The sequence below is a fragment of the Rhipicephalus sanguineus genome, chromosome 5, assembly GCF_013339695.2.
Source record: "Rhipicephalus sanguineus isolate Rsan-2018 chromosome 5, BIME_Rsan_1.4, whole genome shotgun sequence".
In the NCBI taxonomy this organism is placed as follows: Eukaryota; Metazoa; Arthropoda; class Arachnida; order Ixodida; family Ixodidae; genus Rhipicephalus; species Rhipicephalus sanguineus.
This window is the reverse complement of record NC_051180.1, coordinates 7041770-7059925: the sequence shown is the minus strand read 5'-3', so window position 1 is coordinate 7059925 and position 18156 is coordinate 7041770. Positions and strand designations below refer to the sequence as shown.

The following is an 18156-nucleotide window of genomic DNA, read 5'->3' as shown; positions in this document are numbered from 1 at the left end:
AGCGAATGAGCCGAGAGGAACTGTTTGACACACTATACGTCACCGCTGACAACTTGACTGATTTATTATTTCCTCCCTTTCCTTCCTTCAACTAAGAGTGACCAGGACGATTTTGGATGTTCGCATAGCGCTGTATTTGCTCATAAGCCCTGACGAAGACCGGTCCACCGGTCGAAACCGTTGGCAAATAAAATTAGGATAACCGCTTAGTTGTGTCTCTTCTCTTCCTATATATATATATATATATATATATATATATATATATATATATATATATATATATATATATATATGGTAAAGAACTTCTTCTGGCTACCGTAACCAAAATTGTGGAAAACTTCGTACTATATATAGGAAACAAAACAAATATTTATTTTATCCTAACAGTTTCGGCTGGCCGTCCAGCCTTCTTCGGAGGATGTAATTGAAAACATCATCCGAAAACATTTTCAATTACATCCTTCGAAGAAGGCTGGACTGCCAGCCGAATGCTCTCATACGTTGGAGTGATCTGCGCCAAGCGTTGCTAACGGTCTTTGCGGGTGAAACCCGAATACATCAAAATGAAACACGCGTGGCAATATGCTGGCGCGGCCAAAGTACGGCTTCCCGCTAAGCGGAAAGGCGTTCCGCTGTCGCGTGGCGGAACAGTCGGGCCCGCCGCGTGGTTTTCCGACCGCAGAGAGCGGATTTCCAGCGCGTTTAGCCGCTTTCGCCTCCTTCGAGGCCAAGAGCGAATGCCCCCTCACCGCTTCGCATAACATCACGACTCCCACCACGAAGCGTGAGGATTCTTTGCTTTTTTTCGGTCCTCCCTTTCTTGCTCGCCCTTCGTGCATTTTACGAAGTATGTTAGCTGTTCCATTTTAGATGAAACTCAAGAAAATGCCACCGGGAGGCGGGCTCGTCGTGCGGGCCGCACTCGTTGCGCGTCGCAAGTGGGCGCTGGTGCGCGCGCCTGGGATCGATTCGCACGCCAGCGACGTCACGTGTCAATGCCGGCGAGACTCCGTTCAGCAATGGCGCAGCACGCAAGCCGGGCAGCAGGCGGCTACTCGCGGTGAGTGCACGCTTCGTTACTGCCGCTCGTCACCGTCGCACCATCCTTCCATCGCTTTCCATCGCACCACCCAGCTTCAAAGTCAAGTGGCAGAAGAACGAAATCGCGTGTGACACCACCGTATGATGCTGCACGTCGATAGGCCTCCGACACGACGAACACCGAGCTGCAAGGAGGCTCTGATGCCATCTCCGCTCAACAAGAACGGTGTTCATTTATTCCTGCTACCCTACACAGTCCCAGAGCAGCATTGAGGAGGGTTTTACAGTGTAACAAATGAGGCGTAAGACTGAACCGCACTGAAGGTGGAACAAAGAAACGCGAACATTGGAAGGAAAAAAGAAGCACCGTATGCTATATTGCATTATGTAGTGAGAGGCAAAACGGGAAAAGCGTCGTTATACAAAGTCAAGGGAACACACGCAGTTCGCGAAATTTAGCAGGATTTGTTTATCGAAACAATGTCAACTGGAAGGTTATTTCATAATGCCTTGGCGCGCTGCGGTGAGAATTAATGAATGATTCTGTGAGGCCGAAAATGCGCCTGAAACTGAGATGATTACGAAGTCAACTAGATGTGAGTGAAGGAACTTGAAGACGACTAGACCACGAGTTATCTCTAAAGAATGCATAGAAGGGCTACAAAGCGGAATGAATACGATAACGTGGCGCCGTACACACCCGAACAAGTACAATAATATCGATACGGTTTTATACGCGCCAAACCTACGATTTGATTATACGAAACGCCGTAGTTGGGGGGCTCCGGATTAATTTCGACGATTTGCCGTTTCTTAGCGTGCTTACCTAACGACAAGTACGCGAGTGTATTTCGCCGCCTTCGAAATGCGCGCGCCGGGGACGGAACCCTCTAGCTGTATACACAGTTGACCTGCGGGTGCCCGGACATGTGTATACACACGCACGACAGTGTTGCGGGGACAGTACATTTAAGCAACAACTTGATAAATATGCATGACAGAGTAGAACACACCGACGTGCATGCGATGTGAAGTATGAGCGATCGATGCGGTCGTGCTTCTTCTCAACGAATGTGCCGCGTCCAGTTCATTAAAGAAGACCAGTCAGAATGATGGAAAGTTGGGCGCTTGCATTTTGGAAATAAACAACGCAAAAAGAAATCAAATGCAGACAGAGCGGGAGAACACGCGACGAGTGCTGAATCACAACTGAATTGAATAACAGAAGAAGGATGACGTATACACACCCGGTTGGGTGCTGCAGTTTTCGTTCGTGCCGCAGCAGTGGGCTGCGCGTGGCAGTCGTGTCGATGAACCATGTCCTTTTCTACGTTGGGCCGAGCACGGGAATTAAGGTTTCACTAAAAAAATATTTTCTGAGCCAGCAGAAATAGTTGCGGTATTATTAAACGATTGTGTTCTCGTTGAAAGCGCCGGCACCCACGCAGGGACTTTATTGAGGCGTAAGCCTTATATGCCTCGTCAAGCGGGAAAAGTGACCGTCGGTGACAACAGACCGAAAATCGGACCGAGTCATACGAGATGTCTCAGATCGGCGAAATTTGTGAGGTCGTCATGACACACGGCGACCTAACATCCTCACTTGGTCAAAGGCGATCCCGTAACACCACCTGAGACACTGCTTCAGGCATCGACTGAGAAGAAACGGCCTTCCAGTCGCGTTATTCGATTGCCTGCCATAGTTGCTATACTTTAAATTTACTCCAATGACTAAACCATGAACGAAGATTACAGCCAAGCGGACAGGCTTTCGTGCCTCACTGCAAATCCCAGGGCTATCGGTTTCCTGCATGTTCAGAAGAACTGTGCGGTTGTTGCGAGAGGCAGTGAAAATTATAGAGACACTTTTTTTAATGACTGAGAACACTATAACGAGCATGTCATGACATATCTTGCAGCACTGAGGTGGTAAGAGCGGAACCTGAAGGATATCGCTTTAACGGAGGACGATAAAGCACTTTGAAATAAGCAGCATCGGGATTCCGCTCCCAAAGTGCGCTCCTTTACATCGAGCGAGAAGTCTGAAAGTGCGGTTCAAAGATGGCCCGCCCCGAAATTTGCCCCCGGTAAAAGCGGTGGCTTCCGATATCATCTTTCCGCAGGTCAGAAAACATCGCTGGCGGGAAGTGACCGCGTCTATTTAAAGAGCGCCGCTGGTTGGCCGTTTGAGTTGGCCGCTGCTTCGAAGCCACCAAGGCAAGGTCGATTCAAATAGGTCGCGCAGCTTCGGGCGAAAAGCGGTTCAGAACCTATTGCCAGGAACATCAGCAAGGGGAGTTAAGGGTGCTGCGATTGAAGCGCGACTATGTGTGGAGGTAAGAAGCACTAATAGCGAAAAAACAAGTTTTATTCAAGGGCGAAGCAATCTTAATGTTTTACAAATGACATATTTATTTCCCGAACAATATTATATAAAATCAATGCGAAAACATTTTATGACAGTGTCCAAAAACCTTTTTTTAGCGCCCTCTGAAGAGAGGTGCACGTCATTATTGTTCAGTGCAGCCCTTGCGGTGTTTGCAAAGGCGTGCTCGTAAAGTTCGACTGCGACGACACGCCCTTCGTGTGTTTTGGTGTTCCACACTTGCATGCGTTCTCTGAATTATTGTGGTGAGAACCTAACTTTTGATGTGCGTGGAGTCGTGAGGTGCGTTTCATTGTTAGTGAACGTTTTCCGGACGGTGTACAACGGGACGACGCGGCTAACATTTAACGCCGAGTGCTTGCCTCCCTACACGCGGAAACGACGTGCTGTGCAAGGATGCAATGGCAACACGCCTGGTGACCCATGTCTTCTAGATAAGAAACTGGGACAACGGTTCGGAATACTGTGCTCGCTGGATTTTCGTGAATCAGTATTCATGTGGCCCAGTTCCCTTCGCGAAAACGCAGTGCCTACTATTATTCCTGCTATCGGTGAGCAGAGCGCCAAGTTATCTATCGCGTCACAATTCGCATGCCTGTATACAGGCATGCGAATTGTGACGCGGTAGATAGGAGCAGAAGGCAAAACATAGTGCACGTAGTGTCCGCGCACTTAATGTACTACTTATTACGACACTTGGTGCTCATTGTCTGCAATGTCATAAAATTGCGTTCTTGTGACCATTGAATAAAACAGAAATGTCATCATTTTGGAGTGACTGGGAGTCACTTTTTTTTTTTTTTGTTAGAGCTGAAGCACACAAGCAGTGCGCACTTTAAGGAACCTGCGTAAATACCGGATGTGGCTTCACATCCGCTTTATTTTTTGTTCCGCGAGAAGTGTTCCCTCCTTACACAGATGGTGCTAAGCCCCATGAGCAGCTGATGAGCCGCCATTCTCTTAACGTGTGGGCTTCCATGGAGGCTTCGCTACCGGTTACATTTACCTTGACCGAGGGTGAGAACGAAGGCACTGAAGCTTTTAAAGCGGCTGAACCTCGAGTCTTTGGAGAAGGCCGTCAGGAAGGGTGATGTGCTTTCTGCGGTCTTTTTTACGGTAAAAACCCACAAGCTTGAGTATCCCATGCGAACCATTTTCAGGGAAACAGATTCCTGGCAGAAATTAGTCATGAGGTTTCTACAACTATCCCTGAAGTCCCTGACCATTGATGATCCTTTTGGCATTGACAGTTCCAGGGAGGTGATTGATGTCTTGAAGTCGGCAGATATGACAGCGAACTCAGCGTTTTCGGTGGACATAGAGGAGCATGATTACTCCGTTCCCCATCAAGAGCTGTTTGTGGCGGTTCAGGAACTTATTGAATGCAATGAGGAGACAGCTGTTCAAAGTAGTTGCGGCCTGTCGCGTAGTCAGGTTTTTTTTTTCTTTTTTTCGGAAGGGGGGGGGGGGGCACTCCTTGATCTGAAGTGGGGGCCGTAAAGGTTGTATTTCAGCGCCCTGCATTTTGGCCAGCATATGCAAGCGCGTTGCGCGACATGGGGCTAGTAGGCCCAGGTGTAATAGTGCGCATTTCACTAGATTCAGCAGGTGCGACACGTGCATTATCTACAGTATTCCCTTGACCTGCGGCAAAGAATATATTGGTCAATCGGGCAGGTGTGTTAATGATAGGATGCGCGCCAATTTACTCCCTACGGGCACGGGTGGAAATCTACCGATTCACTGCAAGGTGTGCGGTTGTGCCCCTCTATTCAGCAACGTTTCGGTGACTGGAAGGGCTGAAACACAGAAAGAGCGTGAAATTCTTGAGGCGTTTCAGATCTACAAACTTGGTCCTGATAAGTGTGCGAGTGCGCCATCTGTGGTTTTGAATGACAAGGAGGTCCGGTTTCTTGAGAGTGATTCTATGGGACCTTTCAGTGTGATTGCTTTTTGCGTGCATGCTCATATCGGTTTCTACTGTTCGCGTTTTCATCGAATTAAAGTCAGTTGATAGTCCAGCATTCTTCCTGTCCCGGTCTCTTTTTCTTCTCTCGGTTTCTTCTGCTTTCTTTTGGGACTGTTGGCATTCCCTTACCAAGAACCATGTACCTACTTGCCAAACAAGCCACCCTAATAAGAAAGCTCTAGTCAAGCGTAGCGCGAATGCGCTTACAACCGCTACGTATGATATTCGCATCACCGCCCCGTAGCGTGCACTTCGTGGCGATGAAACTGATGTCTCTGCTCTAACATGAGTGCCGACGTTATCGGGCCACGAGCTACCCTTTACACGCCAGTGTACTCGGCGCACCTGGTGAGGAAACGATATGCGCATAACTGCCGAGTTTACACGAAGACGTCGAACCACCTCGTAGCGCTTGGCTCGAGGCCGAAAATCCGGCATAGGCTGCTATACTCGCTATCTGCTATGCAAGAAATTGATTCCCACAATGCGTGGGTTTTACGTTTCGTTTTTAGGCTGAGTAATCAATGAAGATGCTTTCTACCTTAGAAATAAGTAAACGCCTTTATTTGTACGATTACCAATAGCTTGCTCTGGATCGCTTAGCGCATCTTTGTTTTCGTATTGTGGCCTCCGCTGTTATACAGTTCCTGTAGCGTGCAGCCGGAGCCAATCGCGGAGGCCACGTTTACAATGACGAAATCCAAGCCCGAGACGCGCGGACTTTCACATTTCGCTGACCGAACTTCTTGCATAGCTTCCACAGCGTTGGGCCTGATCTATGAAACGTAGTAATTGCGCTCTAAACACATTCGCACGTGTAAAGTCCCTCGCGCAGAAGCGGAATTTTCCGAGGCACACATTTGTATTCGCGCTTACCGTTAGCCAGGTGTTTTGAAGGTGCGAGCGACGCGCTACCGTGTTTATCACTCGATCGCAGCGAACGCTGGAGTCGCATTTTCGACACGCTTGTCCGTCTGTTATCACAACCGCCATCTGACAACGCGAGCTTGGAAAGAGTGCACACGTTGCTGGGGGACATGAAAAATCACAGCATATCCACGGAGTGAATGATGATGAGTGGGCGAAGCTGCGGAGGTTCATCGGTAAACCGTGAATCTTCCGTGAATTCTGCCCAGTACATCATCACCGACGTGAGATCGGGCGCGTTTATACTAAAGGTTCGATGAGAGTTATGACGACTTGCAGCTCACTTTAATTTTACATGTACGCTGTGAAGTTTCATTGTTTAGAAAACCATTGCTTTAGAAAACATCTGGCGTCTTTCGTTAAGCAGCTGGCGTCTTTTCGTTTTGCTTTAGAAACATCTGGCGTTCTTTCGTTCTGCTTTTACAAAACATCTGGCGTCTTTCGTTGGTTTATTTCATCAATCAACGGCGTTTTGAACAAAATTTTTATTGTTTAATCACGTACAGGAGAAATCTCACCAGGCACTACCTTGGAGGTAAACAATGGCTGCTAATGGGAATGAGGGACAGAAGAAGTCGGCTTTTAGCTAACACTTACACTTCTACTTCTACTAACGTTTCCTACTGGAACATGCCAATGGCTGCTAATGGGGAATGAGAGACAGAAGAATTCGGCTTTTAGTTAACGACACTCTGCGAATTTTTTATTGTTCAACAACGCACAGGAAAAATCTCCCACTGGCACCACCTTGGAGTTCAAGATCTGGTACTAGCGTTACGACTGGTTACGCACTACGACTACGAGGGACGAACGGGTGCCGCTTTAAAGGGGCCCTGCAACACTTTTCGAACATGCTCAAAAAGCGCTGCCGATCGGTAGTCGAGGCTCCCGAGAACACGCGAGCCAAATATTACAGCGATGCGCACGGCCTGGAATTTACAATAAATTCGCAAAGTCAGCTGAAAATCGCTCCCTCTTCTCTCGACAAATGATGTATTAGTCCGCAAAATATGACGCGATTCTCGGCAGTTCCACCATTGGCTGATGTTATAATCACGATAACACCCTCATTATTACTTTCGTTGTTAATTTTGAGTTCAATAAGTAGATAATATGTATGTTTATATTCTGTTGTCGCGTTAAAAACACCGAACAAACATTAATACTAGCACTTCCGGTCTCACCGACAGCTCGCCTGCTCGTAGTTGCGTGGTTCCGTTTTCTTCGCCATGCGCAGTGCCGAAAACGTGAATATTTCTGTACTTTTGACCATCGCCGGTTGCCGTTGAGAGTGGCAGCCGTTCGAGTGTTGCCTCGTCAGCTGAGAACTGCATCGTCGGCACGTTCTCACGACCGACCGAGGCAGGGGCGCAGCGTGTCTCCAATAACAATGCCGGCGTCCGGTAATGGCGGCGCTTCGGGGTCGTCTGCCAGTGCCGTCTTACGAGGCGGTGTATCGGAGTATGGGCCGAAACCGATCTCAGCTGTCATTCGTTCCAAACTAGCGCGCAGGTTTGCTTCCATGGTTGGCAGAGCGATGAAAACACTACGGCGTTCGAGGTGCACACCCAACATTACCAAACCGACGCGCAGTTTTCAAGCACGCGCGATATCGGCTCCGCTCGACGAGAACGACGCAAGCCGACCGGAAGTGGCGGCAGAGACCACGTGGTTGCGCCCAGACGTCAGAGAGAAAAAAATGAAGAAAAAAACTCCGCCGGCGCTCTTGGGCGGAGCCTCGCTCCTCTGCGCTGCCTCCCTCGACTAGCTGCCTAGCTTTCCGCGCGCTCGCGGCGTTGAGTTGAGGGAGAAAGCTGCGGAACGTGACCTCTATAATTTGGTAACACCACTTAGACTTGACGGATTCGAAAAATTTTTGCGGCATATGACTCGTGAAGAGTCATACGTCAATAATGAGACTATTCCAATATAACTAAGAAAGGTGTTGCAGGGCCCCTTTAAGGAGCTTCGCCCCTAAAAGCGTCACGAAGTTTCCATGAACGCGCCTAAACGTGCGGCTGTGGCGTGCAGAGCACCCCTGTCGTAGCCAGGACGGTGGGTTCAGCCGGCCAAACTACCGACTACAGCACACACCATTGTTCGCGGATTTAGTGCAATTGAAAATTATTCCTCCGGTGCAGGCAGCACCGAAAGGGGGCGGTGTTCTAATGGAGTTGCGCATTCAGCTGTCATCCAAGAAACGCATTTTCAGCCAGCAAAGATTTCGTTCCCACAGTCCATCCAAATGACTGCGCGTGATTATGTGCCGCCCACATCGAAATGCGGCCGTGAATCAAACCGTGACCTCGCACACCACAGCAATGGAAGAGGAGTCACACGAACCACTGCACATGAGACTTCAATGGCAATGGAGTGGTTATGGTGCTCGGCTGCTGACCCGAAAGTCGCGGCTTCGATCCCTGCCGCGGCGGTCGCATACCGATGGAGGCGATATGCTAGAGGACCGTGTACTGTGCGACGTCAGTTCAAGAACAGGTCCACATTTCCGGAGCCACCCACTGCGGCGTGCACCGCGTAATTGCACCTAAAACATCAGTCATTATTATTATTATTATTATTATTATTATTATTATTATTATTATTATTATTATTATTATTATTATTATTATTATTATTATTATTATTATTCACCTCAGGTTCTCTGAACATTCGCTTCGATTATATGTAGCCTGCACGTGCATTCTGAGCAGCGTACAGGCTCACTTGTGTGAACGATGTCGGGCGCTTTGTTTCATATTCACGCAGACCTGTGTCGTAGCATGACATTCGATTTACTGCTTACGGGAGCAGCCCTGTAATCAGTGCATCCAGGCGGAAGCCTCACGCACCGCTGCGTTCGGTGGCACCGGCGGAGCCTTGCATAAGCGGCTATCGCTGCGGCGCACTTGCATGTTGTTACGATCGGCCCCTGCGCCGAAAAGAAAGCGGCGTCGCCTGTCCTTTGAACCGGGCGCCGAAGCGCTGCTTGCTTTGACAAAGGTTCAAGCGTTTGATTGTCCTCCCGAGATGGGACGTGAGGCGCCTTGCAGTCCGGCCCATCCGGGTTCGGCCAGACGACCATAATGGTTTCCTGTCGCCAAATCTACCTTGACGAGACAGCGGCGTCCGCGCGGTTGACAACCAGCTCCACTAATTGATCGACAAGGTGCTTCGGAGCTGCAGACCTTTTGTGTCCGAGCGTGGGACCCATCGCCCTACGGCCTTCACATGGCGGGGACCACTTGTTGCACCCTTTGGTGCAACAGCAGCAGAGTGCAGTGGCCACACCCCAGTCGACGACGCTGACCTGGGCGAGTGTGGGTGGCACCCTCATTAGTGTTGTGTGGGGCGCGATTGGACCGTCCCAACTTGCAGAAATTCCCCCATCTAGGGATCTGGGGAAAGAGACCCTTTAAAACGAGCCCCGCGGGCTCATTCGAAGCGCAATCGTCGTCATGTAGACACGAAATCCTCGTCCTGTAGGACGAAATCGTCATGTTGAAACAAACTGCTCGCCCATGTAAATAAAACCTCTGTTAAGTTTGCCTTCCTCCAGCCTCTTCTTCCAGCCTCTTCCTCCGGAGTCTCTGGTGCCTGCAAAGGCCGGTCGCAACAATGTGCTTTCTACTAAAGCATCTGAACGCAGTCGCTGCACCCAGTGCCGCGTTTGTGAAGATTGCAGCTGAACATTAAATTAGGCAGGAGGCACCCCGTCACAGTATGTCGTCCACTGCCAGTGGTCGACACACTGTGATGTTTCGTCCCTCACAACTATACATGTTAAAGGAACGCATGGGTGTGAAGGCCAGTCAGAGTCGACAAAATCATTTAATTATGCATCTAGACTTTTGTCAAGAACGACTGGTACAAAGGGCGATAGACGAATAATATGCTGCACTACAACAGGTACGGTGACTGCGAAAAAAAAAGAGGCCGTTGCTTGTTATAAGGCATTATTAACTGCATAATAACTCCGCTACTGGCAGCACCGGTATGCACATTACGCACGTGCGTAGTAAATTGCGAACCAGTGTGTACAGCATGGGACGCCACCTTTTTCTACTTGTGTAAATTCACAATAACCACAGGTGTGCGCAGGGTCCTCCATTAAGAGTTCCTCCCCCAACACTGGCCGCCGAGTTCGAAAGAAAGCAGGCTTCGCAATGGATGCGAAACTGAAAATGCGCCTCTCTGCCTTTTTAGCGGCCGTCACACAATACGAATTACGTAACTAGTGTGTCGTTTAAAGCTTCCAACCCATTACAAAGGATCAGCCATAATTCTTCATCGTCATCAACCGTCGCATCAACAAAGTGCACATAACGCCCTACAGATGGTACCTCGCTTCTCCGCAGAATGACGAGTAATGTCGTGGTGGGTGCTTCCCAACTTCGCAAAAATTATGATTTATAGTGTAGTGTGTACGTTGCTAATGTACTTTTACTAGTAGCCCCAACGGAATTTATAACGAGCTCAAGAAATGACGCTGTTCCAGCTTTCGCTGTGACTGTGCTGCGTTTTCCGCGCAGGCCTGGCGTTTTTTCTTTCATGGTATTTATTATAATGCGTATTTGAAATTATCACAAACGCTATGACGTAGTGATGCATTCACTTAGCGACAATAATTGCGCAAGCACTGCACAAGCATTCAAAGGCTTTCAAAGGCTTTCAATGCACAAGCATTCAAAGCATTCAAAGTGGTGAACGCGGAAGGAAGGAAACGAGCTGTAGCGTTAGGCACAGAAACAAATTTGTGGAATGCACAGAAGGCGTTGTTTACGGCATTCCCCTCTCCTGCAATAGGAACTACATAGGCCAAACGGGGAGCTGCATTAATGAGCGACTAAAAGAGCATAATTACGCTGTATCGCTGTTGACACACCCTGGTCATTTGGCTTCCCACTGCGCAGAATGTAAATGCAAGGCGATGTTCCCTGACACAAAAGTTTTGGCACGATTTTTCGACCAGACAGAGAGGGAAATCACCGAAGCATTTTACATGCACATCAGCGAAGGGTGCGTTAGCACACCCTCGATCGCCCTTTCTCAAACAGAAATTAACTTTTTGAAGGAAACCGTATTACCGCACGCGTAATCTCTTGACACGTTTCGGTGATACTGTTTAAAGCCATCATATGTTTATTTTTCTTGTTTTTTGTGTCATACTGCCTCATCACTGAATCACCTCCCCCCACCTCGTCATTTAGTGTGCCTTCTTTCTTGTACGTACATAAGGCTGTACGTTATCGAAATAAAGTAGTTGTGAGTTTGCGCATCATCTTGTGTTGTTTTCCTTGTTTCTTGGTCCGTGTCCTCCGGAAGCGCACTACAAGTATGAATACGTACCGACTAGCCCCTGTTGCCGCCCTACTTACATGCCTATATACTGTGCAAGTCCAGAGAAACAGGAAAAGTTCTTCGAAGCTTGTCACACAGGGAGGCTGGTAAGGATGAACACCTCATCAAGATGAGCTGCCAGTCTGGTCTGATATTAAGTTCTTCGTAAATGTCCTTTAGATGGAGGGCCATACGCATCAAATGCATACTTGAAACAGTGGTTAGTTCTGCATTACGGTCTCGCATGCGCGTTTTCCACAGACTGTGCAGTCCCATAAGGAAAAACATGTCGAAGGGCACTTCATCAAGAGACGTTGGGAGAAGGTAACGTGTAGTATGTGAATTAATGTTAAAATATTTTTTAACTGTTCGTTGAAGAATGTCCCAAAGCAGAATGGCATCTTTGCAGCTAATAAAATAGTGTTTTGTTGTCTCTGGAACATCGCAGAGACGACAGTTAACTGAAGTACCAAAAATACCTTTCCTCTGCAACCATTATTTCACCGGCAGTGTACCAGTATGGAATTTGTAAAAGAAGGTTATGGTATGAGGAGAAAGGTACATTCTCCGAACTCGTTTTATTACATCATGTCCTGGAAGGTCAGAATATAATGAGCGGTAAAGTGGAGGTGGAAAAAACATGGATAACAAATCCTTCTCTTGCGTGATACTGTGTGTAAGTATTCTATGGAAAACCGGACCTTGAGAAACCGAACAGCGATGAAAACTTCCTGCATAAATCCCCACAAACACGGGCGTACATAGAAATCTGAAGAAACAGTCAAGTCAGGTAAGGCATTAACAAATGTAATCTGCAAGAATTATCGAATTATGGGACGGGAACTGTCGCGAAAAAGTAGAACCGTGAAACAATTTGTCATAGGTATAAATGAACTAAACCCAGCCCTCCCTCCTTAACTGGCCTGAATCGGTTGTCCCGTCTCACTGGTTCAAAAGTCGAAGACCACAGGAAAGTTGCGAAAGTCCGTTGAAAGCGCTGTATGTAAGATCGAGCGCAATGAATAAGTTGCAATACATAGTATAGCTCTGTGGCTAAAAATGTATTGCAAGCTTCGGCTCTCCCAAAGATGGAAAGGCGATGTGGAACATAAGTCTGGCCCTGTCGTTCAAGCTTATAGGAACGCGTTCTTTCCAGTAACGTGCGCTGAATCTGTACGCATCTAGCGGCACACCGAGGTACTTAGGTGGAATACGAGTCCAATTAATTCCTGCGAACTTCTCCGGCATACTACTCCATGATCCAAACCATAATCCCAACCTTTTAGATGTGTTTAAACGAGCACCTGATACGATGCCGAATTACTTATTGTAGATACCACATTCTCAAAACTTCGTTTGTCTGAGCAAAAGAAAGCTACGTCATCTGCATAAGCCAATATCTTAACTTCATTGCCAAATATATTGAAGCCGCGAATACTGTTCGATCGTATTGTGCTCAGGCATAGCCAAGGGCGTCCGCAGAAATTTTTCCAGGGGGGTGCATCCATGGGGGGGGGGGGGGGGGGGGTAAGTCACTACTGTGACTTGACCGGCAAGGTTAGTCAATAATATGTAATAACGTGCAAAGTTGGCTGGCAATCTTGAAGGTTGTTTCACACGGATATGCGGACATTTTGTGTGCTAACGAACGTGTGCAGCTTATTGCTGCTGCCTAGAAAGATATCCGAAATTCCAGGGGGAGGGCAGCCGCCCCCAATTGCACCCCCTCCGGACGCCCATGGGCATAGCGGTTCAAGATAAAGTGCAAACAGCAGTGAGGACATTGGGCAGCCTTGCTTTACAGAAGAGCAAATGGATACCGGCTTTGACAGATGGCTATTAATAATTAGACGAGTTGAACAGTCATTGTAACAAAGTTTAACGCCTTCCAGCAGAATAGAGCCAACATTTGCATGTTCCAGAAGGGAAAACAGAAAGGAATGACTGACACGGTCAGAAGCTTTGGCAAGGTCTACCTGTAGCATAGCAAGCTGTCCTTGACAACTGTAGCAATACTGAAGAAATGTTCGAGCGATGTGTATATTTGTTTGTATGGAGCGACTCCTAATTCTACATGTCTGGTGAGAACCAATAAGTATTGACATCACAAACTGTAACCGATTTGATAATACTTTAGCAAAAGCTTTGTAGTCAACATTTGTCAACGCTATTGGCCTCTAGCCTTCAACGAAACGAAGTTTTTCCTTTTCAGAACTTTTTGGAATGAGACCAGTATGGCTTTTGCAAAAAGACTGCGGGAGAGTCTTCATGACGTAACTTTTTTCTAAATATATCCAGCAGAATAGTACTGAGGGTTGTTTTGAATGAGAATTGAAACTTGAGCTAGTTGGTACGGATTCATCATGATTTAAGTAGCGCACTGACGGACAGGACAGAGAAAAAGAAGGTGCACAACACGAGCGCTAACTCGCAACTGATTTTATTCGGAAGAACATGCTAATATAAGGTGAAGAACAACACAAAAAAAGGAACAGAAAACATATAAACTTTGTAATCATCTGCAGGTTCCGCTTAGGTATTGGAATTCCGCGTCACTTAGCGCGATAGATGGTAGACTGATACATTTTTTTCCTTTCCTTTGAATGTGGAACGCTTCGATGACTTCTCTTGCCATCTGTTGTCTATGACGTGACAGAATCATAGTGTCGGCGAAGAATGGTGTGCAGCCGCATTGTTTGCAATGATTGAATGATTTGTAAAATTCAGCAGGAATCCCATCAGGACCAGGTTTTTGACAAAGGTAGTTGATCAATGGCCTGCTTAATTTCCTCTAACGTGATGGAACTACTAATGATTGCGCAATCATCTTCGCTCAATGGGCTTAACAGAGAAACACAACTTGCTTTGTTTTCGCCACCATGGTCATCAGAAAGAGCACTAAACAACACCTTGTAGTACCTTTCGAATTGCAAGATAATGTCTGTTGTATATGTTAGAAGAGCACAGTTAGAACGCAGATCTGGAATAAACTTGGACATTGCGTGGCGCTGCTCATCAAGTAAAGCTTGGCGCGTCGGTAGCTCAGAATTCAAAGTCCTGCTGTACCGAGATCGAATACGTGCACCTCTGTAGCGAGCAGCATCATAATTTTGTACCTGGCATTTAATGCTTTCAATCTCATTAATGTATGCGCCTCGTTTTCGCATTCAATCTCGTAAAGGTTACAGAGGCTTTTCAATCTCTTTTCCTCGTTCTTTCGATAGTACGATTTGACAGATCCAATTTCTATAGCTAGTGCAGGAACCTCTTGCTTAAAAAGCTCCCAAGTAGCGAATACATGCAATACTTTAGAAAAAGAATTTCTCTCCGCCTCTTTAACTCTATTATCGAATTCCTGATCTCTTAGGAGGTCTGAGTTCATCTTCCAAAGTGCCCACTGTGGTCGGAAGTGAGTTCGGCGGCTTGCACCAATTTTTGCGATAACAATCCAGTGATCCGAAAATGAAACTGGCTCAGTGCTGCACGAAAGTTCCCGAGGTAGGAGCGATGAAGATACGTAAATTCGATCAAGGCGAGCAGAGGAGCTTCCCTGAAGTCGAGTATACGCGGTCATTTGACCGAATGTACCGATGTCAGTGAGCCTTGCATTATCTATGATACCACTTAAAACTTGACCACTGCTGTCTCCGTGACTATTAGGATTGTTGCGATCACTAGGATTGCATACACAGTTAAAGTCGCCATTAGTACAGTGAAATAATCACAGTTAATTAGATTGGACATATCTTCAAATAACTGAGCCCGTTTTGAAATCTCATTAAATGCATACAAGGTGATAAAACGCCACGGCACTCTACGCAACACAAAATCGCAGCATATATGTACCTCCCTTCACTGTCAACGTGAGTAGTAATTGCTGAACAAGGTAGACTCTTTCTCAGAAACAACCAGCAGACCGCAGACAGACCCTTTGCATGTGAAACGCAAACGTTATAATCGGACAGGAAGAACCGCAGGGTGTCTTCGTCCCTCTCGATCTTTGTCTCCTGCATGGCGACAAAGTCGAGTCGTTTCCCTGTAAAAATCCTGCGGAGCTGCGCCTGTTTTTGGAAAGGCCTAAGGCCACGAACATTCAATGTTGCAAAGAGAAGTCGCTCGGACTGCGCCATGATGACTACCAGCAGTATGCTTACTATCCCTTGTGATCACTTCTTTAGGTCGCCGCCGACGGTGATGCTTCTCTTGAACCCCCACCAGGCCTCCTCAATCGCGACCGTCGACAATTTCCGTTGTGTTTCGATGTTCGGCGACGGCGCGCCTTCCTATTCACACTCGTTTGTGTCGCTCTCCTTGCTTGAATCGGAGCTGTACGTCGCGCGGCGCTTGGGAATCGTCGCATCCACAGAAACATGCATGTAGTCTTCTGACACCGTGGCAGGATGAAACAGCTGCTGCGGAACTGTCGCGCTCTTATCTGGTGTTTCTTCACTGGAAATCTCTGAAGGTACGGCCTGTTCCTTAACAGGCTGGTCAGGACAATTTTGGTGCAACTGCTTGCATGGTCCACTCGGTTCTTCGTTTACCGCAGCTTTCCCGGACGCATCGACTGTTGTTTTCTTGCGCCTTCAGTAGGCGTTCTGCTTAATCCTGTAGCATCTGTGCTTGACGAAGTGTCCCTCGTCGCGTCGAGAACTTCTGTGGAATCCATGATATGCTCTTGCAAGTTCTCATCTGGTTGCCGCGTGCGTTGTCGTAGTTTTGTTGGCGTGAGTCATGACACATTCCTCAGCTGAATTACCAAAGCGTCGACAGTCGTCGCAGCTGGGAGTCCTGCAGTTACGACGAATGTGCCCTACCTTATTACAGCGAAGACAAAGTGGTGGCCGGCTAGGAATGAGGACAAGACTTTGAACTCCGCAGACTGTCAGGAGATGTGGAATGTCACCCACTCGGACTCCATCGGCAAGGGACAATACAACATCACGATTAAGAGTCCGCATTTGCTCCATGTCCGCTACTTTCCAGCTTTCTGTTGATGTTGACTTGATCTTCCCGAAAACATGCAGTGCATCTCGAATTTAGGTGTCTTCTAAACGCTCAGGAAGCAACAGGAGCTTCATCTTTACTTCTGTGGGTTCCGGGTCAATCACAGGGCATCGACAATTGGTTGGTCGGTTGATCCTCAGCTACTTGGCGCAACCCACCGTGGGGGATCGGCCATGAAACGGGTGGTACCTTACTTTAGAAATAAAATTGTTTTAAAATCCGAATATGTTTAGGAATGGATGGTATAAAAACAAATTCACTGGTCCAATCCAGATTTTCAAAAAAAAAAAGAAACCAATAGGTTAAAACAGTGAAATTGTACATAAGCTTAACATTCTATTGTTTTTGTTTCCTGTAAAAAATCGCACACGGCTTCGCAAACGTTCCTGTGGCTAAAGCCCATTTCAGTTGCACCAAAGGAAAGAACCACCGGAAGGGATAAACGTAAGCCCATTCTTCGGAGAGGTTGTTCTAGCAATCGTTTTCTTTGATTTGTGAACAATCTGCATGTTAAAAAGAAATGATGCAGAGATTCCCTCTCGTTGCAGTGGGGGCATAAGGGTGACTGTACCAGACCCGACCTGTGTAGGTAAGAGTTCAGAGGGGGAACTCGGCATCGTATCCTGGTAATTGATATTTCTGCCCTTCTAGAGCAGCACCAACGATTTTTTCATGGATACTTAAGGTGGGGAAACTCAGATGTTGCCAAAGCCGATTTGGCAAAGGTATCCGACGTGGCAAACTTTTCAAATCGCGCCGCTGAGACAAACGCCAACGTCGGCAAATAGAGATTATGGGACCATTATGTGATGCCACCGCAAGTGCATCTGCATATTCATTGAGGGTTAAACCCTTGTGACCTGGTACCCACACTAAGCGGATAAGACGATAATGTCTTGGGACAAGAGAATAAAATACTTCTAAGGCATTTGAGAAATTAGGTGCAGTAAATGCAGAGCAGATAGACAGACAGTCTGTCAGAATGACAGCTTCTGTATTAATAGGGGTAATTTACGTGAGGCTAGGACAATCGCAAGCAATTCCGCTTGATAAATAGGCGTAAAGTCGGGTAAACGAATTGAAAAAGACCAATCCAAAGCTGAGGGTGCAATTCCCACTCCGGCCTTTTCTTCACAAACTGAAGCGTCAGTCGCTATAACGATGTTTGTCGAGGGCTCTTCACGAGAAATTCACCACGTTTTCGTCATTGTTGACTTGCACGTTACCATCCATACGTGCGACATTTGGAACTGACCTATCAGCTGATTTCCTTTAGGTCGATAATGTTCCTAAGAGCATCTCTGAAGTCTTGAACACGGCAAGGCCGACCAGCCAAGTCCGCGTGTAGAAAACCGAGTCCACAACCACCTTACCGGTATACGAAGTAGGGGCAACACAACACGGTAGTCTTTACTGCTGGCTGAAGCCTGAGCAGCACCTCGGCTCAAGGTCAATATATCCTTTGAGGCGGAGAACATAAAAAACGCGA

General features: G+C 47.3%; 1 protein-coding gene across 1 annotated transcript in view; it reads left to right on the top strand.

The window, feature by feature from the left end:
• The first annotated feature begins 881 nt into the window (after window positions 1-881).
• LOC119393153 (uridine phosphorylase 1-like) overlaps window positions 882-18156 on the top strand; it is an 88521-nt gene continuing 71246 nt past the window's right edge. Inside the window, exon 1 of the mRNA XM_037659976.2 lies at window positions 882-1060. Coding sequence (XP_037515904.1) covers window positions 996-1060 — 65 coding nt within the window. The 5' untranslated portion in view covers window positions 882-995. The remainder of the gene's footprint in view (window positions 1061-18156) is intronic.